Below are 27,470 nucleotides of genomic sequence, written 5' to 3' on the forward strand. Positions count from 1 at the left end.
AAATCTTCACAAGTTCAGTGATTGGAGAAAATTGCAGAGAACTCTGACAAGTTCGGCGGCGAGGCGGTTGACTAGGAGGGCGTGCGCGTGGACCTCTCTGCTTCGACCTCGGGCTTGCAACTAATCTTGCTAATTTAAATCTAGAACCAGCACATTAATTAGTACATGTTCCAATCAAACAGAGTTACAGATCAACCAAAACAGAGGCACAACTTGTTGTTTCTTGTACTATGCAATTAATCTGCATCTAATTTCCTGCTGCATCCACTGCATGCTCAACTTGAAGCTAGGTAGGAAACTCATGCTCAAGTTGAACATGTATTGATACTCATGTGAAGATCAACGAGGGGGTGGTCTGGCGTGCCTCCTTTGTTTATGGGGAGCCCAGGAGAGAAGATAGACCTCAGTTTTGGGAGCTTCTCAGACGTCTTCAACCAATGTGGCTATGTTGTGGGGACTTCAATGAGGTCTTGGCTTAGGATGAACATTGTGGTCCTCAAGACCGGTCAGAGGCTCAGATAACTGCTTTTAGGGATTGCCTGATGGACTGTAGCTTGACTGATGTGGGCTACTCCGGTCCGAAGTTTACGTGGTGCAACAAACAAGACCCGGATTGTCATGTTAAATGTCGCTTGGATAGGGCTGCGGCCAATGGAGCTTTTACTGGTATGTTCGATGGGTGCGGGGTGGAGAATCTCATTGCCACTTCTTTGGATCACTACCCCATGCTGGTTCTGTTGGGAGGCAGGACCCAACAGGCACGACGATCTCCGGTCCAGCAAGGGTTCCGTTATGAGGAGATGTGGCTACTGGCTGATGATTACAGAGAAACTCTTGAGCGGGTGTGGGTTGAGGACTTGAGGGGAGGGATGGCTGTCCTTCACTTCAGTCAACATGGTCTAACCTGAAGCATGTTGATGGCTCTTTGCGATCCTGGAGCAAGGAGGCCTTCGGCTGTATTCGGAAGCAGATTGGGCGCTTGGAGCGCTGTATTGCTACCATCAGGGCTTCGCCTCCCTCTCCATCCTTGATGGCGGAGGAACGCTCAATTGAGGGTCCGCTGATAACATCCCCGGGAACCTCTACTCCGTAAAGTAAGCACTTGGCTCAACTGAATTCTGCAGTTTTAGTCTATTTATCGTCTGTCTGAAACTATGCCAGCCAAATAACACAATGGATGTTGAAGGTTCATTGGCGACAACCAAGGGTTCGTGCTCGGGAACGACGGCGTCTTGCTCTGATACGTAGGCTGACGCGGCGGGAGTCGCCGCGGCAATCTAAACCCTTTTTGTACGTAATGATCCATATATACACGATATGTGTGAAAGGCGGCTGAGTATACATCTTCTGCAAAAGAGTGTACATCTTCTCTGTCGGTGGCTTGACTGATGATTGTTTCCAACATTCAAAGACACTAGTACATGAGCACGTACATTTATGTATGTATCTGATGCTGATATGCCATGAATTTTGTAAAGTGCAAACGACGTGTAGACATTGTGAATTCATTAGATTCTGACAAGTCTAGACAGCAGCAGTCGTCGCTCGCAATGAGCAGCTTGCAGAGCTACTACGGCCTGAGTTCTCAAAGAGGAGACGACATGGATTGCAGTACTGAGATGTCCTTGTACAGCAAGGGAAGCTCCCAAGGTATTGGCAGCGAAATGCTCCCAGTTTCTTCTTCTCCCAAAGTTTTTTGCCGAGGCCTATTTCCAGTATGCGTTTGAATATGGACACGAGCAGCCTAGATACCAGCGCGAAGAACACTGGCTCGTTTCTGAACGGGTTGAAATCCGTAGTGCCGAAATCGCCAAGGCCGCCGAGCTTTGCCGATGCAGAGAATGGCGGGGTCTCCATGTGGTCGAGCTCCAAATGGACCTTCATCCACGAGTCCTTCACCCGTCCATTGCTCGCAGGATGAAAGCTGCTCTCGATTGAGCCTATGTACCGGCCAATAGGACCGCTCTGCTGCTGCAAACTCCATCTGTCATGCCATTCATGTGAGCTGAGTTGAGGGAAATGAGAGAGGAGGCTTGGTTGGACATGATCTTCTGCCACCTCAATCCTTGTTCCTCATAGTGACGGTCACATGACGGGATCACGGAGTCGTCAGACGACATTGCAGTTGCACCCCCCCCCCTCTTCTCTGTTTTTTCTGATGTGGCATCTGCTGCTAATTCACCATTCATCATGTATAATTGTATATCACAATATATGCGTGTTAGAATATACGTGTTGTAATCTCAACCTCCTTCCTTCTCTTGTATTCTACTCAAACTCCTCTTGTATAACCTTGTACGCCAAGCCAAGGGCTGCGGCCACATATCAATATAAACACCACGCGGCTCCCTCAATGGAGTAGGAACGCTTGATATCTTTCATGGTAATCAGAGCCACCTCTTTTTATACATCTAGCCACAAACCAAAACCCTAGAAACCACATATCATCGTCTCCATGGCTTCCTCCGCCGGCGTCTCCCTCAACCTCGGATCGCCGCCGTCTGAGAAGCTCGCAAGAGGTAATTTTATCCTCTGGAAGACGCAGGTCCTCCCAGCCCTGCGAGGCGCGCAGGTGACGGGGCTCCTGGACAACACCGACGCCGCTCCGCCCAGGATGGTGGAGATCACGAAGGCAGACAAGACCACGGCCCTAGAGCCGAACCACCTATACGGACCCTGGATCGCCAAAGACCAGCAGGTTCTATCATACCTTCTCAATTCCATGTCTCCAGAAATTCTTGCACAAGTCGTTGGGAAAGATTCCACCTTTGAGCTCTGGACGACGGTGAAAAATCTCTTCGCCTCACAATCTCAGTCTCGGATTACTAATCTAAGAACTGCCATCACCAATACCAAGAAGGGCACCATGTCAAGCTCGGCGTATATGGCGAAGATGAAAAGTCTTGGGGGTGAACTACCTGCTGTCGGTTGTCCCGTATCTGATCCGGAGATGGTGGACTATATCTTGGCCGGACTGGACCGTGACTACGACTCCGTGGTGGCGGCGATCGGCGCTGTGAAAAACACCATCACAGCCGACGATCTATTTGCTCAGATCTCTGCCCTTGATCAAAGGATGGAGATGCTAGGCGACTCATCTTCAGGCGGGTTCCACTCATCCGCCAATGCGGTCTACAGAGGCCGTGGCCAGTCCCGCGGCAGATCTCGCGGGCGCGGAGGAAGGGCGTGTGGCCGTGGTGATAGTGGTGACCGCGGTGATCGTCAGTCCTCTTGCTCCAATGGAGGCGGCGGATTCAGAGGCCGCCCTCGACAGCAACAGCAACAGCAGGTTCATGAGCAACAACATGACTATCCAGAGTGTCAGATATGCTACAGACACCATCCAGGAGGTGCACGAGTTTGCTGGTGGCGTTATGAAGAAAACGAACAAGAAGAAAAGGAGGCGCATGCAGTCTCCTATGGCGTGGACACCAACTGGTATGCCGATAGTGCAACAACAAACCACATCATAGGTGAACTTGACAAGTTGACGATGCGGGAGAAGTACAATGGAGGCGACCAAATTCGCACGGCAAGCGGTTCTGGTATGGATATCACACACATTGGCAGTTCATTTGTTGAAAACCCTGTGAAAAATTTACACTTGACCAATGTCTTGCATGTCCCTCAAACATCTAAAAATCTTGTTTCCGTTCATCGATTCACTCTTGATAACAATGTTCTTATTGAATTTTCTCCTTATTTTTTCTTGGTTAAGGACTTGAGAACAAGGAGAGTCATTCTTAGAGGACGGTGCGCGGGAGGCCTCTACCCACTCATATCATCATCATCATCTTCATGGTCCAATAAACAAGCAAATATTGTCACCAAGATATCTACATCAAGATGGCATAGTCGTTTGGGTCATCCATCTTCAGTCATAGTTAGATATGTTCTTAGCAAAAATAAACTCTCTTATGAGCCTAGTGTTGAGTCAGTTTGTGATCCGTGTCAACAAGCAAAAAGTCATCAGTTACCTTACCTAATTTATACTAGTGTGTCTACTGCCCCTTTACAACTTATCATTTTAGATGTATGGGGGCCAGCTCCTACTTCAGTTGGTAGATTTTCCTATTATGTAAGTTTTATTGATGGCTATAGTAAATTTACTTGGATTTACCTATTGAAAAAACGATCTGATGTATTCCAAGTTTTTCTCAATTTCCAAAATCTTGTTGAACGCAAACTGAACTCTAAAATCATTGCTATGCAAAGTGACTGGGGTGGTGAGTATGAAAAATTAAATTCTTTCTTTCAAAAGCTTGGCATATCACACCATGTCTCTTGTCCTCATGCTCACCAACAAAACGGATCTGCTGAAAGAAAGCACCGTCAAAGAATTACGGTGAAGCCTGTATTTACAAGAAAGTGAGTGGGAGCACTACAACATTTCTGGTAAGTATGTGTGAATGACATATTGTTGATCGGAAATAATGTAGAATTATTCCGCAAAGCATAAAGGAGTATTTGAAAGGAGTTTTTCAAAGAAAGACCTCGGTGAAGCTGCTTACATATTGAACATCAAGATCTATAGAGATAGATCAAGACGCTTGATAAGTTTTTTCAATGAGTACAAACCTTGACGAGATTTTGAAGTAGTTCAAAATGGAACAGTCAAAGAAAGAGTTCTTGCCTGTGTAACAAGGTGTGAAATTGAGTAAGACTCAAAGCCCGACGATGGCAGAAGATAGAAAAAGAGTGAAAGTCATTCCCTATGCCTCAGCCATAGGTTCTATAAAGTATGTCATGCTGTGTACCAGATCTATTGCATACCCTACACTGATTTTGGCAAGGGAGTACAATAGTGATCTAGGAGTAGATCACTAGACAGCGGTCAAAATTATCCTTAGTGGAATAAGGATATGTTTCTCGATTATGGAGGTGTCAAAAGGTTCGTCGTAAAGAGTTACGTCGATGCAAGCTTTGACACCGATCTGGATGACTCTAAGTCTCGATCTAGATACATATTGAAAGTGGGAGCAATTAGCTAGAGTAGCTCCGTGCAGAGCATTGTAGACATAGAAAATTGCAAAATACATAACGGATCTGAATGTGAAAGACCCGTTGACTAAGATTCTCTCACAAGCAAAACATGATCACACCTTAGTACTCTTTGGGTGTTAATCACATAGCGATGTGAACTAGATTACTGAATCTAGTAAACCCTTTGGGTGTTGGTCACATGGCGATGTGAACTATGGGCGTTAATCACATGATGATGTGAACTATCAATGTTAACCACATGATGATGTGATCTAGATTATTGACTCTAGTGCAACTGGGAGATTGAAAGAAATATGCCCTAGAGGCAATAATAAAGTTATTATTTTTTTCCCTCTTTCATGATAAATGTTTATTATTCATGCTAGAATTGTATTAACCGGAAACATAATACATGTGTGAATACATAGACAAACAGAGTGTCACTAGTATGTCTCTATTTGACTAGCTCGTTAATCAAAGATGGTTATGTTTCCTAACCATGGACAAAGAGTTGTTATTTGATTAACGGGATCACATCACTAGGAGAATGATGTGATTGACATGACCCATTCCGTTAGCTTAGCACACGATCGTTTAGTATGTTGCTATTGCTTTCTTCATGACTTATACATGTTCCTATGACTATGAGATTATGCAACTCCCGTTTACCGGAGGAACACTTTGTGTGCTACCAAACGTCACAACGTAACTGAGTGATTATAAAGGTGCTCTACAGGTGTCTCCGAAGGTACTTGTTGGGTTGGCGTATTTCGAGATTAAGATTTGTCACTCCGATTGTCGGAGAGGTATCTCTGGGCCCTCTCAGTAATGCACATCACTTAAGCCTTGCAAGCATTGCAACTAATGAGTTATTTGCGGGATGATGTATTACGGAACGAGTAAAGAGACTTGCCGGTAACGAGATTGAACTAGGTATTGAGATACCGACGATCGAATCTCGGGCAAGTAACATACCGATGACAAAGGGAACAACATATGTTCTTATGCGGTCTGACCGATAAAGATCTTCGTAGAGTATGTGGGAGCCAATATGAGCATTCAGGTTCCGCTATTGGTTATTTACAGGAGATGTGTCTCGGTCATGTCTACATAGTTCTCGAACCCGTAGGGTCTGCACGCTTAACGTTTCGATGACAGTTATATTATGAGTTTATATGTTTTGATATACCGAAGGAGTTCGGAATCCCGGATGAGATCGGAGACATGACGAGGAGTCTCGAAATGGTCGAGACGTAAAGATCGATATATTGGATGACTATATTCGGACATCGGAAAGGTTCCGAGTGATTCGGGTATTTATCGAAGTACCGAAGAGTTATGGGAATTCGCCGGAGAGTATATGGGCCTTATTGGGCTATACGGGAATAGAGGAGAGAGGCCAAAAGGAAGAGGCGCGCGCCCCCCTCTAGTCCGAATTGGACAAGGGGTGCAGCCCCCTTTTCCTTCTTCCTCTCCCCCTCTTTCCTTCTCTCTTACTCCAACAAGGAAAGCCCCCTTTTCCTTCTTCCTCTCCCCCTCTTTCCTTCTCTCCTACTCCAACAAGGAAAGGAGGAGTCCTACTCCCGGTGGGAGTAGGACTCCCCCCTTGGTGCGCCCTCCTCCTAGGCCGGCCGCCACCCCCCTTGCTCCTTTATATACGGGGGCAGGGGGCACCCCATAGACACAACAATTGATAAAGTTGATCTTTTAGCCGTGTGCGGTGCCCCCCTCCACCATAGTCCACCTCGATAATACTGTAGCGGTGCTTAGGCGAAGCCCTGCATCGGTAGAACATCAACATCGTCACCACACCGTCGTGCTGACGAAACTCTCCCTCAACACTCGGCTGGATCGGAGTTCGAGGGACGTCATCGGGCTGAACATGTGCTGAACTCGGAGGTGCCGTGTGTTCGGTACTTGATCGATCGGATCGTGAAGACGTACGACTACATCAACCGCGCGCGTTGTGCTAACAGTTCTGCTTTCGGTCTACGAGGGTACGTGGACAACACTCTCCCCTCTCGTTGCTATGCATCACCATGATCTTGCGTGTGCGTAGGATTTTTTTTGAAATTACTATGTTCCCCAACTGTGAGGGCGTTGACATATACAATGAACTAGATTGAACTACCATACAAATTACCACGGCACCTCAATATTTAGTCTACTATATTCATCGATGCATATACCTATATTTAATTATGTAGGTTCTAGAGCTTCGTCCACATATCGGTGAGAGGGACCTATTTGACGTGGCCGGTGCCCATGGCAAGTCATGCTGCAACATGACGCCATGCATCAGCCATCCAGACAACATCCAACACACAACCGTGACCTCAAAGCAAAGAGAGATCCACACTTGACGAATTAGGGATCCAACATAAAACAACACATCCAACGCACAATTATTATGGACAAATTTGGTGATTATTTGTAATTGGAGGGGGGGGGGCATGGTGTTGGCATATAGAATATTAAGATACTAAGGTTGTGGAGTCACTAGGGCCACCTGTAAGGATGTGTGTCGTTGGTTGACATTTATCTTTCTTTTTATTAATTTTTGTTACAATTTTCCTCTATTTTCTATTTTAACATTTTTACCTTAATTAAAGAATATTTATTAAAATTTGTGATGATTGAAAAATACTAATGTTTTTTAAATTCATGAAAAAATTTAAAAATCATGAATATTTTAAAGTTTAATTTCTATTGAATTTGCAAATATTTCTAAATCCATGATTATTTTTAAAATTCCCAAACATTTTAAAAATTCATGCTTTCTAATTAGCAACATTTATAAAAATTGAAGATTCTTATAAATCCATGAACATCTTTTGATATAACAAACTTTTTTGAAAGGAACTAGCTGGCTTTTTATAAGATCAGAGTCGACCGAGTGGAAATTGTTAAGCGAGCGAGTGTAGAAGGGAGCTGACTGAGGTGAGTGGGAGCTTCGTGGGCAGGCCCATGTGAACGTTATGGTTGAAATTCCATGACTTCAGCTTGGAATAGGATCTCCCAAGGCGTTCACACAACGACCCCCAGCTGACACCAAGGCTGAAATTTGTAAGGACACCACACCACGTACCAAACAACTCCACTCTGCTCTCAGAACAAATACCTTCTCTAGCAGTACCCCATATAAACCCCCCCAAAAAAACCAAAACATAATTGAAACCCCAGCCAATACAGATAAAACGAAAACAAAACAACCGACTGCAGTAATCTGCTAAAGGAAAAAAGATCCCACAAATGAAGAACGGCGTGGCAAAGCGGGCGTTAGCTCCTAGTAGAGAATGAACTAGATTGAACAACTATCAAAATTATTGTTGTTCCTTTATATTTGCTCTCCTATATTTGACTTGAATATACAGGCTTAGGCTCACCGTGACTGCCGTTAACCAGCCCTCTATTGTTCCGGTGGTACACACAGTAGACAGCAATCACATTTAGGCTTACGTATATGCAAGTTGAGCCCCTAGTATACAAGCTGCTGTGTGTACTGCTTCCGAAATGGCCGAACGTGACTTGAATATACAGGCTTAGGCCTGGCCCAGCGGGAAAGCAAGGAAAAGTAGCACCTGAAACTCAGTGATGGTGCCTAGGGTTCTCTACTATATATATTAATTATGGTTGGATGATGTGACTCTCATAAATTTGTCATATCTATTGTAAAATAAAGTGTTCTAAAATTAAAGGTTAGGTAGGAGATTGACAGATAAAATCAAATAAGTAGGATAAGCGGGACCCCTATTCTGAAGTGAAACAGTTGCTGGTCCATCGATGGGCAGCAGTGCAGCGCACTACAAGATCGCAGCCTTACGTGGCCTTAATCAACCTGCTGATTGTCAGTTAGTTTCCCCTCGCGCAAGGCTAGGGTTTCTCTCCTCTCGGGCGACGCCGCCGCCCCTGAGTACCTTACCCCAATCGATCTCCCTCCCTGTGAGCGGTTCTCTCGATCGGCCAAACCTCGCTCCTCCCTGCCCCTCGGTAGCGATGGAGCCTCCCGCAGACGCCCTGTCAGGCACCAGCGCTGGCGGCGGCGGCTCTCACGGAACGCCGGACCTTGGAGATTTCATGGAACAACTCAACCTGGAAGATGAAGACTTCGATGATCTGGTGATAGATGAGGCTGATCCGGAGATCAATGAGAGCGTGAGATGGCTCGCGCTGGCTAGGGTTCATACAGAGAAAACCTTCAGCCAAGCGGCCTTCTACAAGGATATGCGGGCGGCTTGGAACCCCGCGCAGCCGGTAAGGTTTCGCCCGGTTGGGCCGAAACTCTTCGTTGTACAAGCATCTTGCTTGGGAGACTGGGAACGTATGCTGGATCAAGGGCCCTGGCTATTCAGGAATCTACTCGTGTTGATGGTTCCATATGATGGTTTCACAAAGGCAGAGGAGGTTCCCATGATGTTTATGCCAATCTGGCTAAAATTCACAAGATCCTGGAGGGTTTCTGCAGGAAGAACATTGTGGAAAATTTGCTGAAAAACTCTGGCGAGATCCTGGAGATGAGACTGAACGGGAGCACCCGTGGTGACTACATTAGGGTTAGGGTTCGGCATGATGTTCGCCGGCCTCTCACCAAGTTTGTCAGTATTGTCAGGGGGAAAGAACGCCAAGTCTACTTGGTGCGTTACGAGAAACTGGCACGCTTCTGCAGTGTATGTGGGCTCATCGGTCATGATTGCAAAGAGTGCGGATCAGGGGTGCATGAGGAGAAGGACAAGAAGTATGGGTCTTGGCTCTATGCTGATGGACTAAATAAACAGCCGTCCAATGATGGTTATGGCCGGGGAAGGAGTCAGAAGCAACAGCCGTCTCAATCTCATCAGCAGAAGTCGCCGGGAAAGACAGTGGTCGACCCGGACATGCTAGATACGGCTACAAGCCCTGCCAAGGATGGACGCATATCCAAGCAAGGAGATCCAGCAGCTCGCAAAAGGCTCTCCATGGAGGATGTTGGACCGGATGCCAATGCGTTGGTAGGGCCGAGAGGTGTGCTAGCACTTACCCAGGGGAATGGTGAGGATGGTGCACAGGCCTCGCCTACCAGTAGTGCTAGCAGTAAGAGGGCTCGTATGGAGTCAAGAGGTATGTCAGGTGATAGATCGGCGGCCTCCTTCGAGGAGGACCGCCAGATGCAATGAATATCCTAGCTTGGAACTGCCGGGGGGGGGGGGCACCGCCAGACAGTTCGTGAGGTGTTGGCCCTCTCTAAAGCCAATTCCCCGGGGCTTGTGTTTCTGTCGGAGACAAGACAGGCCTCTTCAAAGATGGAGAAATTGAGGTGGAGATTGCAGATGAAGGGTTTTGTTGGTGTGTCGAGTGACGGCCTCAGTGGAGGCCTGGCACTCTTTTGGGATGAGAAGTTGCAGGTTACGGTGCTGGATTCTTGTGCACGGTACATTGACGTGCGGATTGTAGATGTGGCAAATGATAAAAGTTGGAGAACGACGTTTGTCTATGGTGAACCCCGAGTTGAAAACCGTCATCTCATGTGGAGTTCTCTATCCCAGCTTCGTGCGGTTTCGTCGGAGCCGTGGTTAGTATGTGGAGACTTTAATGAGGCAATGTGGCAGCATGAGCATATGTCTAGAGCCCAGCGCTCTGAAAATCAAATGGGGTTATTCCGGGACTGTTTGTTGGCATGCGAATTATGGGACCTCGGTTTTTCGGGGTATCCATTTACATATGATAATGGGCAGTTTGGAGAGAGGAACGTGCGATTTCGCCTGGATCGTGCCTGTGCGGATGAGGGGTGGAGGGAGCTCTTCCCGGCCGCGCAAGTTGTTCACCTTGCTTCGTCATGTTCTGACCACTGTCCGATCTTGGTTCGACTGGTTCTTGAGGATTCGAGGAGGACTTCTGCTTCCCCTCGATATGAGATTATGTGGGAACGCCACCCGGCGCTGGCAGAGGTGGTGGCGAATGGATGGAGGAAAAGCAAACCGGCCGGCAATCTGGCGGCGGTGCGGGACGCCCTACATGAAATGATGAATGACCTTAGGGCGTGGAGTAAGAAGAATTTTGGCCACGTTGTCACAGAATTGGAGAAGTTGAGATCCGAGCTGGCTGATCTACAGCTAAGAGATGCGGATCGCTCGTTGATTCGCTAGAAGATGGCCCAACTCGATGAGCTATTATATAGGGAAGAGATGATGTGGTTACAGAGATCACGCATTACGTGGCTGAAGGAGGGAGAACGAAACATGGCATATTTGCATAGGCGAGCTGTATGGCGGGCGCGGAGGAACTACATACAGAGACTTCGGCGGTCTGATGGCTCATGGTGCTCCTCTCCATCGGACATGGAACGCATGGCTACTTCCTACTTCAAGGAAGTGTACACCAAGGACCCGACTCTCAACCCCGATGTCGTTCTCTAGGCTATTGTCCCTAAGGTAACTGACCAGATGAACGCCATGTTATGTGCATCATTTACCGAGGAGGAAGTGTCGAATGCACTGTTTCAAATTGGCCCGCTTAAAGCTCCGGGCACGGATGGCTTCCCGACAAGGTTTTATCAACGGAATTGGGCAACTCTAAAATCTGAAATCACTGCTGCCGTGTTGGAGTTCTTTGTCTCTGGCTCCATGCCAGAGGGGGTTAATGATACGGCGATCGTCCTCATCCCGAAAGTTCCTCATCCCAAGGAGCTTAAGGATTTCAGGCAGATCAGCCTCTGCAATGTTATTTACAAGTTGGTGTATAAAGTTTGGTTAACCGTCTCCGGCCTTGTCTGTCGGAGTTGATCTCTGAAAATCAAAGTGATTTTATTCCGGGCCGGCTCATCTCGGATAATTCTATTATTGCCTTTGAGTGCATCCACCACATACAATCATTGAAAAATACCAGTCGGGCGGCCTGTGCATACAAGCTCGATCTCTCAAAGGCGTACGATCGGGTCGACTGGGATTTTCTGGAGAAGGCGCTGAGTAGATGGGGCTTCTCGGAACAGTGGATAGCTTGGATAATGTCTTGTGTTAAATCTGTCCGTTACTCGGTTAAACTGAATGGGAAACTTCTGGAGGTTTTTTCACCATCACGAGGCCTTTGTCAAGGTGACCCATTGTCTCCGTTTTTGTTTCCCTTTGTCGCTGACGCGTTATCTTCTCTCCTATCTAAATCAGTGAATGAAGGCAGTTTGAACGGGGTGAGCATTTGTCGGGGTGCACCAGAGATCTCTCATCTCCTCTTTGCGGATGATACCTTGCTATTTTTTGAAGCTTCAGGCCAGCAGGCGGATGTTGTTAAAGGTTTGTTGAACACTTATTCCTCGGCGACGGGTCAACTTATAAATCCCGAGAAGTGTTCCATCCTGTTTTCTGACAACTGCGGTGGGTCAGTCGTGGATGAGATCAAGAGTACATTGGAGGTAACGCAGCAGGTGTTTGAACCAAAATACCTTGGACTCCCGGTCCCTGAAGGAAGAGTTCACAAGGGGCAATTTGAGACACTGCAAGATAGATTGAGGAAAATTCTTGTTGATTGGAGTGAACAATATGTTTCAGTTGGAAATAAAGAGATTCTTATCAAGGCTGTGGCTCAGGCGATTCCTACCTATGTAATGAGTGTGTTCAAACTGCCGGCTTCAGTGTGTGATGATCTAACCAAGATGATGCGGCAATATTGGTGGGGGTGGAAAATGGCAAAAGGAAGATGGCCTGGTTAAGTTGGGAGAGAATGATGTTACCCAAAGCAATGGGGGGCATGGGATTCCGAGACATGAGGGCGTTTAATCAAGCTCTGCTTGCCAAGCAGGCTTGGCGCCTCTTAGATAGCCCAGATAGCCTTTGTGCGAGATTATTGAAGGCCAAATACTACCCTAGGGGAAACCTGCTTGACATTGTTTTCTCGTCTAACAGTTCGGCGGTCTGGAAGGGTATTGTTCATGGTCTTGATTTGGTGAAAAAGGGCATTATATGGCGCGTGTGCAACGGCGAAATGATAAAAACCTGGAGAGATGCTTGGATCCCTCGTGGTCACAATTTCAGACCGATTACTCCTAAAAGGAATTGTCGGTTCAATCGGGTAGCTAATTTTCTGAATGAACATGGAGCATGGGATGTGGAACGGCTCAGGGAGCATTTTTGGGACATGGATGTCAGGGAGATTGTGAAGATACGCACATCTCCAAGGAACGGGCAGGATTTCATCGCTTGGGCCCCGGAGAGGTCTGGACAGTTCTCTGTGCGTAGTGCTTATCATCTTGCAATGGAAGTCCAACACTCCATGAGGCTCAGCTCGTCAAGCAGTAATGCTTCGGGTCGGAGGCCGATTTGGCAGCGGATTTGGAGCTCTAAAGTGCCTCTGAAAATGAGAATTATGGCCTGGAAGGTGGTCTCTGGAGCTTTAGCTACAAATGAATGCAAGAAGTATCGTCACATATCTACGAGAGATAGCTGTCGGGTGTGTGGCTGAGAAAAGGAGACTAGCTTTCATGCTCTAGTGTCATGTGAACATGCGCAGGGGATATGGGCTCAGATGAGAACTGTGTGGCGTCTACCGAGCCAGGAGCTCCTTCATGATACTGGGAAGGAATGGCTTTTAAACGTCCTGGCAAATTGCGATGATCACATGCGGGATTGCACGATCATGTTGTTATGGAGGATTTGGTCGCTACGATCGGACCTTACACACAGAAAGGATGTTCCGTCCGTAACGGCAACGTCGGATTACCTTCAAAGTTATATGAATTCTTTGACCCTGTGTGGGCCTTTCTCCACGGATGAAATTCTCAAAGGGAAGATGCCTGCGGTCCGAGTTGCAAACGCCGAAGCATCCGCACCGCCAATACCCCTTCACTGGCCGCGGCCGCCCACGGGCTGGGCAGCGCTTTCGGTGGATGGTGCCTTCATGCAAGAGGACGGGTCGGCGGCAGCAGGTATGATACTTCGGAATCATGAGGGTGGTGTGATCTTCGCGGCATATAGATGCATCTTCAACTGTAACGACGCGCTGGAAGCGGAACTACATGCAATAATGCAGGGTATGGCCTTGGCCCTGCAGCATTCATCCTTGCCAATTGTGGTTCAGTCAGACTCATCTACGGCACTAGCTGCAATGACCCCGGGGACGGTTTGTCCAGGTCTGTTTATGGGCACTTGGTGCTAGAGATCAAGCGTCATCTTCAGGATCGAGAGTTTGTTCCATCAAAAATAAAGCGTGATCAAAATAGGGTAGCACATCGGTTGGCATTGTATAGTCGTACGGAGTCCACTACTGCCGTATGGCTGGGAAGGAGCCCACCTTGTATTGAGGAGTTGGTGCCTCTCGATTGTAACCCTCTGATTATGGAATAAAACTCTCTTTCTGTCGCAAAAAAAAACCTGCTGATTGTGCAGAAACTAAACATCGTTGATGATTCTCGCTACGTACCTTACCCAGGAAGCGTACCAATCATCGTCACATGAAGCCACACAAGGTGAACTCCAGGTCAGTTCTAGATGACCCTATGACTGATGAACCTGTGATCGACTCTGGAGTTGCAGCACGACATCACCACCATCTCCTGGTTCCAGCATTCGCATCAGCACTATGCTGTTCTGATCATCAGGACTATGTGCTTGAGCTTGCAGCACATCCTTGTTCCAGTGTCTCCTTCCCAGCCCGGCCCCTTTCACAACATCAGGCGTAAACTGACCTAGGTAGGCAATATCTCAAAACTAGGCGTAATCAGATTGTAGATATTCAAGAGCTTGTGATCAACGACGAACAAAAGTAGGTTCCTAGTATCGGGCATCACTCCGTACATTGCTCATACCTCTCCCATGAAGGCCCATACCGTCATTAAGGCTCACTCGGTACATTATACCTGAAGAAGCCAGTAGCATTGAGCCTTTTCTGAAGAGAGAAGTGCATATTTCAACCCCCAACTTTTGCCCTAGTCTAATATACAACCCTCAACTTCAAAAGCGTCTAATCTACAACCCCCAACTCTCAAAACCATCTAAGATTCAACCCTGAGACCGGTTTTGACCCTGTTGACCGGTTTTGAACCTGTTGACCGCCCAGTCAGTGTGCCACATCAGCGACACTGTTCACAAATTCATTTTCTGAAACTTTCCCCCCCAAAAAACTGAGAAATTCAATTTCTAGGGGAAAAATCCTGCATGAATAGTAAATTCAAAAAAAAATAAAAAGTACCATTTTTAGAAGGAAAAATAATTTTTCGTCTCGTGAACAGTAACTCAGGAAAAGTTTGAAAAAAATATAAAAAGTATCAGCACAAATTTTCGAAAATTCCCAGTTTTCACACATGTGAACAGTACTAGTGGACAAAAAAATTTCAAATGTACTGTTCATGCGGGGGATAACGAAATCCCGAAATTACTGTTCACGTGGCGAAAACGGAATTCTTCAAACTTTTTTCAAAATGATTTTTTTCACCGCATATGCAGTGAATTCGGGAATATTTCATTTTTCGCCACGTGAACAGTACTGTTCGCGTGAGAATTTTCCAGAAAATGAAATTTTCTGATTTTTTGGCAGAAAATGAATTCATGAACAGTGTTATGAACAGTGTCGCTCATGTGACACGCTGACTGGCTGGTCAATGGGTTCAAAACCGGTCAACAAGGTCAAAACCGGTCTCAGGGTTGAATCTTAGACGGTTTTGAATCATGACCAAAGTTGTTCAACGAAACCTTTAATCTATGTCCATTAAGTCTAACCTGAACCGCGGGCAAACGCAAGCGGTTTATCTTCCTCTGCATATACTCTCTCCGTCCGGAAATACTTGTCGGAGGAATGGATGTATCTAGACATATCTTAGTTCTAGATACATTCATTTTTATCCATTTCTTCGACAAGTATTTTCGGACGGAGAGAGTACTATCCATCGTGGGTCAATATTTCCATTGCGTCCACCAGTCATCGAGCTGTCAAGCATCCATCTTCGTCATGCATGTACATTGTTTGTTTGCTCTTTCCGGATTCCACCGCCGCCTCTATGCCTGATGAAGAAAAATAAGAAGTAGAAGGCTTTGAACAATCATGATTGCAACTATGCATTGGAAGATAGCAGAAGGAAGGGCTTCACTATACAGCAGAAACAGGACACCTTTTGCCCGCAGGTTGAAAACTATGCTATGTAGATACTAGTCCGTTTGGTAAACTTATTATGTTATCAAAACAGACCATCCACATAAGATTGAATATTTCAATCTGATAACACAATAAAAGGCAGGATATTCAGATTTTGTGATGATGGCGGCAGGGTTTCTTTTTCTTGGTCGGCAGCAGCAGCTCTGCAATGGTTTCAGTTCAGTTGAGAGCGTCTCGACAAACACAAAATCCAACCCTGCATACATAGCAATGTGTATACAAAGCTGTAGAATCTGAAGTGCAGCACTCACAGCGCTCAAAAACCGACGGTAAATGCAAGGCAGAACAAACAAACCACTCTGGATCCACACGGCGTTAGGTCGACAAGCTCTTACACCTCCCGTGCCAGGTACTCCTGGCAGATCATTTCAGTCTTTCATCGTAATTGATGCAGATGGGGAAAAAATACTTCAAATGCTAATCCCTGTCAAGGTTAATTTCTTTTAGAGAGGAGACAAAAATCTGTGGTTGGTTTTTATTATACACGTCCACACAAAAAACTTGTTAATTGAGTTGATTTAATACTCTAGTCTCTACTTAAATGCAATATTAATCCTCCCCAGAGGTATTTGCTTATCGATGTACATTTTCTCATTAGAGTTTGAAACATCAATCTTGACTTTTCTCATACAGCAGTAAATCATGCGTAAGGGCCTTTTTGGTCGCATGATTCAACAAACACTGGAACATGAAAAAGCAGAAATACAATATACTATAATGCTCCAAAACATACTATAATCGTTGACATCTCAAATCCTACAGCAAGCGGAAACACAATATACTATAATTGTTGTTCTTTGGTTGCACCACGTAAAAAACACAAAAAATACTATGGAGATTGAGTGGATGTCACTCCAAAGAATTTATCGAGGTTATACCTCTTGCTAAATATCCGGTCGAACTAATATTGTAGGAAAGCACAAAAATTCAGATAATAAAACCTAATGCAATCCTGTAGAACACTGGTCACATCATACAACAACTACAAGCCAATTCTGCCCACAAAAGGCACATAAATTTGTAGCTTATTGGTGAAACAAAACAAACAGCTGCAACCGCAGCTGCAGGGTCATGAAAAATACATTATACAATGCGGACTGCAGATAAAGCAGCCTCTTCTGCCAAATTGTGCATCTAGTGCGAAGCATCATAAATACAGTCAGATACGCTTCATCTTGTGCACAATATTCTGCTGCATGGCATCGACAGAACTGAAGAAAGCAACCCGCCAGATCTTGCAGAAAAATAATGCTCCAAACCATACCCAGAAACCAAAGACAATTCCAGCAATCACCGAGTAGTACAGCCACAGTGTTTCGAGTTCATGGTGATGTTCCTCTGCTCCATCCATTGGTGTTGTACTACTCGAATTATTTGTGCATGGTCTTAAGGGGGGACCACAGAGTCCAAGATTATTGCCATAGATTGATGGGTCATCGAGTGTTTGAAGCTGACTGCCTGTAGGTATCTCTCCAGACAGAAGGTTATTGGAGAGATTGAGGTTGCTGAGGGACATCAGGTTTGAAACACTAGGCGGAATATGACCTGATAGTTTGTTCCAGGAGAGGTCAAGGGACTCTAATAGCTTTAGATTGCCAATATCCTTGGGGATACTACCAGACAGATTATTTCTTGAAATATTTAGTAACCGCATGCCTCTGAGACTTGTGAGCTCTGAAGGGATCTCACCAGATAGAGAATTACCAGAGAGATCAATACCAGTCACAAATGCATGCCTTCCCTTGAAGGTGCACTCCCGTCCCTTCCAAATTATGTCCATGCTTCCATTGTAAACATAAAAATATCTGTGGGAAGTAAGTGCTATGTCAATTTTTACAACTGGTTGTGTCACAAATGTCTGTCTCATCAGGGAGATGTTGACCAAACTTTCTAGTATGGAACCTACAAAATTGTTTTCAGCAAGATCTAGCAGTTGGAGATGGGGGAGTTGTGATAACTGCTGCCAAGGAATACTCCCGTAGAACTTGTTTGAGCGGAGGCTGAGAATCCTCAACGAAGGATTGCTTTCCCCTATCCACGGAGGAATTACACCAGAAATCTTATTGTCCCGGAGATCCAAAACAACAAGGCTTTTGAACTTCTTCAACACCATTGGAAAGCAACCTGTGAATTTATTACTTGACAAGTGCAGTGACCTTAGTGAAGAGTTGAAGAAAGTTGAGGTTGGAACTTCCCCAGCTAAAGCATTGCCCGACAAATCCAAGAACTGTAAATCTTTCAAGTTCCAGATGCAACCAGGAAGATCTCCAAACAACTCATTGTTTGATAGATCCAAGAGCACCAGGAGTGTTAATTGACAAAAGGGAGACCATGATTCTCCTGAGAAGCTGCTATTGTCTGTACTGTTAGCCACCTTGACAATTGGCAACTGCCTGTTGTCATGATTAGGAATGATACCCGTAAACTTGTTGCCCGACATGTCGAGAGCAATGAGATTTACCAGCAAGGAGATGGTTTCAGGAAGCTCACCCTCGAGATGGTTGGAGTTGACCTCAAGGAATATCAAAGATATTGCATTACCAATATTTGTTGGCACAATTCCAGTAAGGTGATTTTTGGACAAGGACAATGCTTGCAAGTTCCGCATGCTCCCTATCTCCGCCGGGATGCTTCCAGTTAACAAGTTGCTGGATACATCAAAACCCTTGAGCTCCTTGCACTTGCTGATATGCGATGGGATGCTTCCAGTTAACATGTTTCCGGATACATCAAATATCTGGAGCTGCTTGCACTTGCTGATATGCGATGGGATGCTTCCAATTAACAAGTTTCTGGATACCATAAATAACTCGAGCTTGGTACAGTTTGTAAACATCTCTCTCGGGATGGTACCATTTATATTATTTTCAACCAAGTAAAATGTCAACAATGTTTGTATCCTGGCAAAACATGGTGGCACACTTCCATATAACTGATTCTGTCCCAAGGTCATGTACTTAAGACTAGTGAGGTTCCCTAGCTCTGGTGGGAGAGTAGAAACCAGACTAGCGTTTCTGAAGTTGAGCTCCTGTAGGAACTGAAGTTTCCCGAGTGAGGCTCGGATCGACCCACCAAGTGGGTTGTTGCCCACTATAAGATCTCGCAACCCAGATATCATCCCCAGCTCCTCTGGAATTCCTCCCGTGAGATTATTTGCAGAGAGCTGCAGTGCCTTGAGATTTTGGAGCCTTGAGAATGAGCGAGGTATTAAGCCAACAAGATTGTTGCTGCTCAAGTCCAGAAAGGTGAGCGTGAGCAACTTGGATATGTTTGCCGGGATGGCTCCAGCAAGGCTGTTGTTGTTGAGTTTGATCTTGGTGAGGTTCAAGAATGCTGCCGAATACAAGTAATCGAGCGTACCTTTGAGTTCAGTGTTGGGAAGGCTGAGCTCTGTAACATGCCCGGCAGTGTCACATGAGATGCCAAACCAAGAGCAGGTGGAATTCATAGTCGACCATGAGGACAGCGAGTTGGCGCCAACCAAACTGGACTTCCATCGGAGAAGTGCTTCTGCTTCCAGGTTGGTGGCCTTGGCTGCGCATACTAGCAAGAGAAGTGAGATATGGAAGAGTTCCTTCAGGGGCGCCATTGAAGTGTTGGGTAAGAAAAGTGGCAAGCTGGAGAGCATTTCCTTGGTTTACAAGTAGCTAGAGTTCACATAGATAAAAGAGATTGGTGTAGAAAACGCGAATAATATCTTGGTATCTTAATTCTCAACCTCAGAGGAAAGTGAATACTAGTCAGTAGTGTACTCATGACTGATGACCATGTGTGTGGCTGTTGCTGTCCGTTAACACAAGTGCAAGTGTACACCACCCAAACCAGCCGCACGTCTCTTTAGGAATCAGATAGACAGTCCATGCCTAGAGTTGAAAAGTCTGGACCACATTAATGTTCGCCCATGTGGTAAGATATTTTATTTTTGGAAATGCGGTCCTTAGAGCCCAATTCATTAAAAAAGGTCGAAGAGAGGTGTCCAGTTAATTAACGGAAAACCGGGCGAAAACCGTCAACATGCCCGCAAAAACAAGGCACACAGGGCGACCTGGCAACCTACACAAGAACGCACACACGCCGTCGAAGAGAAAACCACGAACAAGCGTCGAGGCTGGCATGTGGTAAGATATTGTCTGGTTATGCAAATACTTCCTCCATCCGAAATTAGTTGTTGCTTAAACGGATGTATCTAAACTAAAATACGTCTAGATAGATTCGTTTGAGCGACAACTAATTTCAAATGGAGGTAGTAGTTAATTACTCCATCTAGGTCTCCTTTGTATTTTGAGTCAATATTTAATTATAAATTTAACTATGTAACAAATATAGTTTCATTGTAAACTACCTTTAAATACAAATCCAATAAAATACTTTTTGTAACCTTTATAAACTTATCACTAGCACAGGAAACATACGGTACCTACAGGTTACAAGGGGCGAGAGGTGGGGTGCAAATAGACATACATGTGACATACTGAACTACGGTATGGGTGGCATATGCATGCTAGCGATAGAATCATGATTCGTGAGTTGTATCATGGTTTTCTGATTGTCTTTTTTGTTCTATGGCACATTTTGTAATGAGCAACGAGTAAGCTAATAGTTGAGATATGTAACACTCACACACTGCTTCTATTCATCCATCGGGGTATATTTATACAGTTTACAGGAGAGGAAGCAGAGGAACGTGGGAGAGTACAACGGCCTTAGCCGGCTATCGCTACCATGCAGGAGAGGATAAACATGAAGTACGTGGGCTGTTGGAGACGCGCACGACGCGGGCTGCATGGCTAGCCACCTGACGAGAGGGACGTGGGCACGTTCCAACACCCTCCCGCAGTCGAAACGTGGGGTTCGTCGACGTTGAGACTGGACCGAAAGTCGAGGAAGACGCCCGTTGGCAGCCCCTTGGTGAAGATGTCGGCGAACTGCGAGCTCGTCGGTACGTGGAGAACACGGATCTCACCCAGTGCCACACGCTCGCGCACGAAGTGAAGGTCGATCTCGATGTGCTTCGTGCGTTGGTGTTGCACCGGGTTGCTCGACATGTACACAGCACTTATGTTGTCGCAGTAGACGACCGTGGCACGGGATGGCGGTTGGTGGAGCTCGCCAAGTAGTTGGCGTAGCCACACCGACTCGGCGACGGCGTTGGCGACCGCCCGGTACTCGGCCTCGGCGCTCGAACGAGAAACGGTGCTCTGCCGTTTAGATGACCACGTGAGGAGGTTGGAGCCGAGGAAGACACAATCGCCCGAGGTGGACTTGCACGTGTCGGGGCAGCCGGCCCAGTCGGCGTCGGAGTAAGCCACGAGCTCGGTGTCGGCGTCGCGATGGATCTGAAGGCCAAGGTGAGTCGTGCCACGCAGATACCGAAGGATGCGCTTCATGAGCTGGAAGTGGCAGTCGCGGGGGGCATGCATGAACATACAACACTGTTGAACGGCATAAGAGAGATCGGGCCGCGTCAACGTGATGTACTGCAGCGCCCCGGCCAGGCTGCGGTAGAGCGACAGGTCGTGGAAGAGCGGGCCAGTGTCGGTGGAGAGCTTGGCCAGCGTGTCGACCGGAGTGGAGATGGGCTTGCAGTTGAGCATGCCGGCACGGTCGAGGATCTCCAGGGCGTACTGTTCCTGGGAAAGGAACAAGCCACGCGCAGTGGTGGTGACGTTGATGCTGAGGAAGTGGTGGAGCGCGCCGAGGTCGGTCATGGAGAACTCGCGGTGAAGAGCCTGGATGACGGAGTCGAGCACCGCGCCCGAGCTGGCGGTGAGGATGCTGTCGTCGACGTAGAGGAGCAGGTAGGCGAGGTGAGCACCACGTCGAAGGACGAAGAGCGATGAGTCCGCCCGCGACGCGACGAAGCCAAGGCTCCGCAGGTACGTCGTGAACCTGGTGAACCACGCCCGAGGCGCCTGCTTGAGACCGTAGAAAGAACGGTTTAGCCGGCACACATGCGAGGGCGAGGTGGCGTCGACGAAGCCGGAAGGCTTGTGGCTGTAGACCGTCTACGCAAGATGGCCGTGGAGGAAGGCGTTCTTGATGTCCAGCTGATGTATGGGCCACGACTTGCCGGCGGCGAGGCTCAGGACAATCCGGACGGTGGCTGGTTTGACCACCGGACTGAAGGTCTCGCCGTAGTCGACGCCGGCCTGTTGCGTGAAGCCGCGAAGCACCCACCGCGCCTTGTACCGGGCGAGAGTGCCGTCCGGATGAAACTCGTGCCGGAAAATCCACTTGGGCGATCAAGGCATGACATTGTTTGCTCTGTCGTTTTTGTCTGTGGTGCAGAACAGTTTCAAGCGGCATTAGCGGTGCGAGTTACTACACCGGCACTTTCAAGTTTCAACACGGTGAACCGCTCACCTGACGGCAGCTACGTCGCTGTCTCCAGCCGCGGCAACTTCTTCTTGACATGGGAGCCTGGGCAGGTTCGATGATATTATGCTACTACTTAGCAGTATCGATTCGGGTGAAATATCTGGCCGGGGTTTTGTTCTGAAGTGTCTATGTACACCTGCAATTGCAGCTATATTGGCAACCGCACAACAGGGCTGTGGCACGGCGGATATAGAACATGGGATGGAGAGCAGATGGTGGTCTCTGGCTCCTCGTGCGCGGCGGTGGGCTCTTCCTCAGTAAAGGAACAGGGGTGAGTGCTAGTTCTTATTCGATTCGATCAGTTTAGTTAGCAAAATGGGCAAACACAGCATAATGCAGTTCCTTTAAGCGCTCATTAACATATTCTAACTAGGATCCATTTCCAGATAGTTGAGGACTTCGAGGAAGCGTTGGTGCAAAGCCGGGGGTTTGGGATTCTGGACGTGGGCTACCGCTCAAAGGTAACACTAACTGAAACGAACTGTACTATGTTTACATGATACTACTAAGTAACCTTGAACAACAACTAGCTGATCTGTGGTTCTGTTTTAAAGGATGAGGCATGGGCTGCCGGTGGTAGCGGTGTCCTGCTGAAAACAACCAAGGGCGGCAAGACCTGGGTGCACGACAGGGCCGCAGATAACATCCCCGGCAACCTATACTCCGTAAAGTAAGCACTCGGATCGCCTGAATTCCGCAGGAGATATCATTATCTTACTTGTTCAGGGTCTGAGTCTGTTTCACGTCTGAAACTCTGCCAACATTTTACAATGGTTGTGATGGATGTTGCAGGTTCATTGGAGACAACCAAGGTTTTGTGCTCGGAAATGACGGTGTCTTGCTCCGATATGTTGGCTGAAGCGGCGGAAAAAACCACGGCTATCTGAAACCCTTTTTGTATGTAAGAATGATCCATATATAGACACACACGTGAAAGGCTGCTGATTGTCCCGACGTTCTGTCTTCCGCAAGAGAGTGTAAATCTTATCTGTCTATTACTGTTGTTTGACCGATGATTGTTTCCAGCATTCAAAGGCATACAGTACAGTACGACGTGAGCACATACATTTATGTATGTATCTGATCCTGATATGCGATGGATTTTGTGAGGTGCAAAAGAACTGCATACATCAAGGCTGCCAGTACGTACTTCCCTGCTGCAAAACATGAAACCAGGTTGTGGTCAGGATATATATATCTCCTGTCAACATGTGGCAATATCCAGGTGCTTTCTCCAGGTTGCAGTCGTCGCTTGCAGAGCTACTAAGGCCTGAGTTCTCAGAGAGAAAATGACATGGATTGCAGTACTGAAATGTGCTCGTACAGCAATGGCGGCGGGGTCTCCATGTGGTCGAGCTCCAAGTGGACCACAAACCACGAGTCCTTCACCCGTTCGTTGAATACTCTGCTCTGCAGACGCACAGACCATTTGTTGAACTGAGCTTATTATGTCTGAAATATTCAGTACCGAGGCAGCACGAGTTCTCTTGATTGTTTTTCTTTTTCATCCTGCTACAGGTGAAAATGTAGGAAGTTCTAATTTTGCTACAGTTTTGCAACGGTAGCATCGAAAAACTGTTGGCATTTCTATTTTCTTCGTACAATAGCGGCTCTGCAATGGCTTCAGTTCATTTCAGTTCAGAGTGACAGCAATATGTATGCAAGGTTACAGAGGATCTGCACCGCAGCAGTTCCTAAGATCAACCATGGTTCACAAGACTATGGAGCTTTCTTGCCTGTTCTACTCTGAAACAACGGACTCTGACTTCACGCGCTGTTATGCCGACAACCCTTACACCTCCCCTGCCAATTTGATCGGCTGCTTCCATACACGGGCGGTTCCTGACCATTGCTAACAAGTGGTTCCTGACCATCTTCCATACACTGGCAGATCTCAGGAGCCATGAACAACAAAACTCGCAAGTTGGAGCTGGCGAAGGCCTCCACCTCCACGTACTCTGCCCTGCCATCTATATAAAACTAACGAAACAAAAAAAAAGTGAACAAAACATACATGCTCACAATTTGGTATGGTTGTGTATAATTTTTTTAGTGAATTCTGTTTTCTTTCTCTAATTTGTCACATGATAAGTTCAACTTTTCCCCCCAACAAGTTTCTAACAACTTGTCATGATTTTTCCTTACTGTATAGAACATTTTCCATCAAATTTTAGTTGTGCATGTTTACTCATACAATATCATGGACATTTATCATCCATATGTTTGTGTCTGTATTGTTACATGGCAAATTTATTTTATATAGCATGGAAAATTTATTGAGCATACCATGGAAAATTGTTTTAATGCAGTATGGAAATTTTACATTTACCTATAGGTGGATTAATTTTCATCATGTCACGGAAATTTATCTCAGTTTTTATACTTATCCATTTATACGAAATCTTGAACACGGTCAATTTTTCTGTTATATATAGGTAGATTTTAATCATGATCATGGCAACCTTACTTTTCTGTCATTTTTATCCCAATATCGATGTTTATGTATTTCCCCCCTTTTCACGATTGTTTTTGAGATGGAAATTTTATGGGTATGGAAACATTTATGTTTCTCTCTCCTGTTAAATTTATGGTTTTTCTGTCTTTTCTGCACAAAATATTTGATTTTTGCTGACGCTTTGTTTTTCAAAAAAGCAACTGATTGGGCATAGCCCTTTTTCTGGGCTAGCTTGCATTGCTCTAGAATCCGCGCGTAGCGAACGTCAGAGGGAAATTAATTTATTCGCTCGGTTGACCCTTCTCGAGGAACGGTTCGTTCACGCAAGTGACCTGTCTGAACACCTGAAAACTTGTGATATCAATTTCGATGTCCAACAAAAACCCGCCTTCAGTATCCTCGAAACTTCTTGCTTCTTCATTTTAATTGCACCTAAGAATGTTTTTCACGCATAAGCGTGGGACGAACCATGTTTGCTATTACTTTAGAACACAAATCATTTGGATTGGGGTGGGGGCCAGCCCCCCCCCCCCCCAAGCCCTTCATGGTCTTTCTCTTTACTTGAGAGAGGGCATTGACATATAGAATGTGCTAGATTGAACAACCATCAAAATTATTGTAGTTCCTTGATATTTACTCTACTATATTTACTCGTGCCGTTCCTCCCGGCACCGAGGACAAACACAAGAAGAACAAGCATTGTGTGGTAAATCTTCACAAGTTCAGTGATTGGAGAAAATTGCAGAGAACTCTGACAAGTTCGGCGGCGAGGCGGTTGACTAGGAGGGCGTGCGCGTGGACCTCTCTGCTTCGACCTCGGGCTTGCAACTAATCTTGCTAATTTAAATCTAGAACCAGCACATTAATTAGTACATGTTCCAATCAAACAGAGTTACAGATCAACCAAAACAGAGGCACAACTTGTTGTTTCTTGTACTATGCAATTAATCTGCATCTAATTTCCTGCTGCATCCACTGCATGCTCAACTTGAAGCTAGGTAGGAAACTCATGCTCAAGTTGAACATGTATTGATACTCATGTGAAGATCAACGAGGGGGTGGTCTGGCGTGCCTCCTTTGTTTATGGGGAGCCCAGGAGAGAAGATAGACCTCAGTTTTGGGAGCTTCTCAGACGTCTTCAACCAATGTGGCTATGTTGTGGGGACTTCAATGAGGTCTTGGCTTAGGATGAACATTGTGGTCCTCAAGACCGGTCAGAGGCTCAGATAACTGCTTTTAGGGATTGCCTGATGGACTGTAGCTTGACTGATGTGGGCTACTCCGGTCCGAAGTTTACGTGGTGCAACAAACAAGACCCGGATTGTCATGTTAAATGTCGCTTGGATAGGGCTGCGGCCAATGGAGCTTTTACTGGTATGTTCGATGGGTGCGGGGTGGAGAATCTCATTGCCACTTCTTTGGATCACTACCCCATGCTGGTTCTGTTGGGAGGCAGGACCCAACAGGCACGACGATCTCCGGTCCAGCAAGGGTTCCGTTATGAGGAGATGTGGCTACTGGCTGATGATTACAGAGAAACTCTTGAGCGGGTGTGGGTTGAGGACTTGAGGGGAGGGATGGCTGTCCTTCACTTCAGTCAACATGGTCTAACCTGAAGCATGTTGATGGCTCTTTGCGATCCTGGAGCAAGGAGGCCTTCGGCTGTATTCGGAAGCAGATTGGGCGCTTGGAGCGCTGTATTGCTACCATCAGGGCTTCGCCTCCCTCTCCATCCTTGATGGCGGAGGAACGCTCAATTGAGGGTCCGCTGATAACATCCCCGGGAACCTCTACTCCGTAAAGTAAGCACTTGGCTCAACTGAATTCTGCAGTTTTAGTCTATTTATCGTCTGTCTGAAACTATGCCAGCCAAATAACACAATGGATGTTGAAGGTTCATTGGCGACAACCAAGGGTTCGTGCTCGGGAACGACGGCGTCTTGCTCTGATACGTAGGCTGACGCGGCGGGAGTCGCCGCGGCAATCTAAACCCTTTTTGTACGTAATGATCCATATATACACGATATGTGTGAAAGGCGGCTGAGTATACATCTTCTGCAAAAGAGTGTACATCTTCTCTGTCGGTGGCTTGACTGATGATTGTTTCCAACATTCAAAGACACTAGTACATGAGCACGTACATTTATGTATGTATCTGATGCTGATATGCCATGAATTTTGTAAAGTGCAAACGACGTGTAGACATTGTGAATTCATTAGATTCTGACAAGTCTAGACAGCAGCAGTCGTCGCTCGCAATGAGCAGCTTGCAGAGCTACTACGGCCTGAGTTCTCAAAGAGGAGACGACATGGATTGCAGTACTGAGATGTCCTTGTACAGCAAGGGAAGCTCCCAAGGTATTGGCAGCGAAATGCTCCCAGTTTCTTCTTCTCCCAAAGTTTTTTGCCGAGGCCTATTTCCAGTATGCGTTTGAATATGGACACGAGCAGCCTAGATACCAGCGCGAAGAACACTGGCTCGTTTCTGAACGGGTTGAAATCCGTAGTGCCGAAATCGCCAAGGCCGCCGAGCTTTGCCGAT

The 27,470-nt window shown here is 46.5% G+C and overlaps 1 protein-coding gene and 1 pseudogene across 1 annotated transcript; one reads left to right on the forward strand and one right to left on the reverse strand.

Moving 5' to 3' along the window:
* The first annotated feature begins 10,262 nt into the window (after positions 1 to 10,262).
* LOC147962678 (uncharacterized) lies at positions 10,263 to 11,105 on the forward strand. The gene has a single exon (XM_087534267.1). It carries the CDS (start codon positions 10,263 to 10,265, stop codon positions 11,103 to 11,105), a length of 843 nt encoding a protein of 280 aa, XP_087390393.1.
* A 6,021-nt stretch (positions 11,106 to 17,126) lies between these two features.
* Positions 17,127 to 19,722, reverse strand: LOC147962679 (receptor-like protein EIX2; annotated as a pseudogene).
* Between the last annotated feature and the right edge of the window lie 7,748 nt (positions 19,723 to 27,470).

Source organism: Triticum urartu, chromosome 7A (genome assembly GCF_056163025.1).
Source record: "Triticum urartu cultivar PI428250 chromosome 7A, HENAU_Tu73, whole genome shotgun sequence".
Classification (NCBI taxonomy): domain Eukaryota; kingdom Viridiplantae; phylum Streptophyta; class Magnoliopsida; order Poales; family Poaceae; genus Triticum; species Triticum urartu.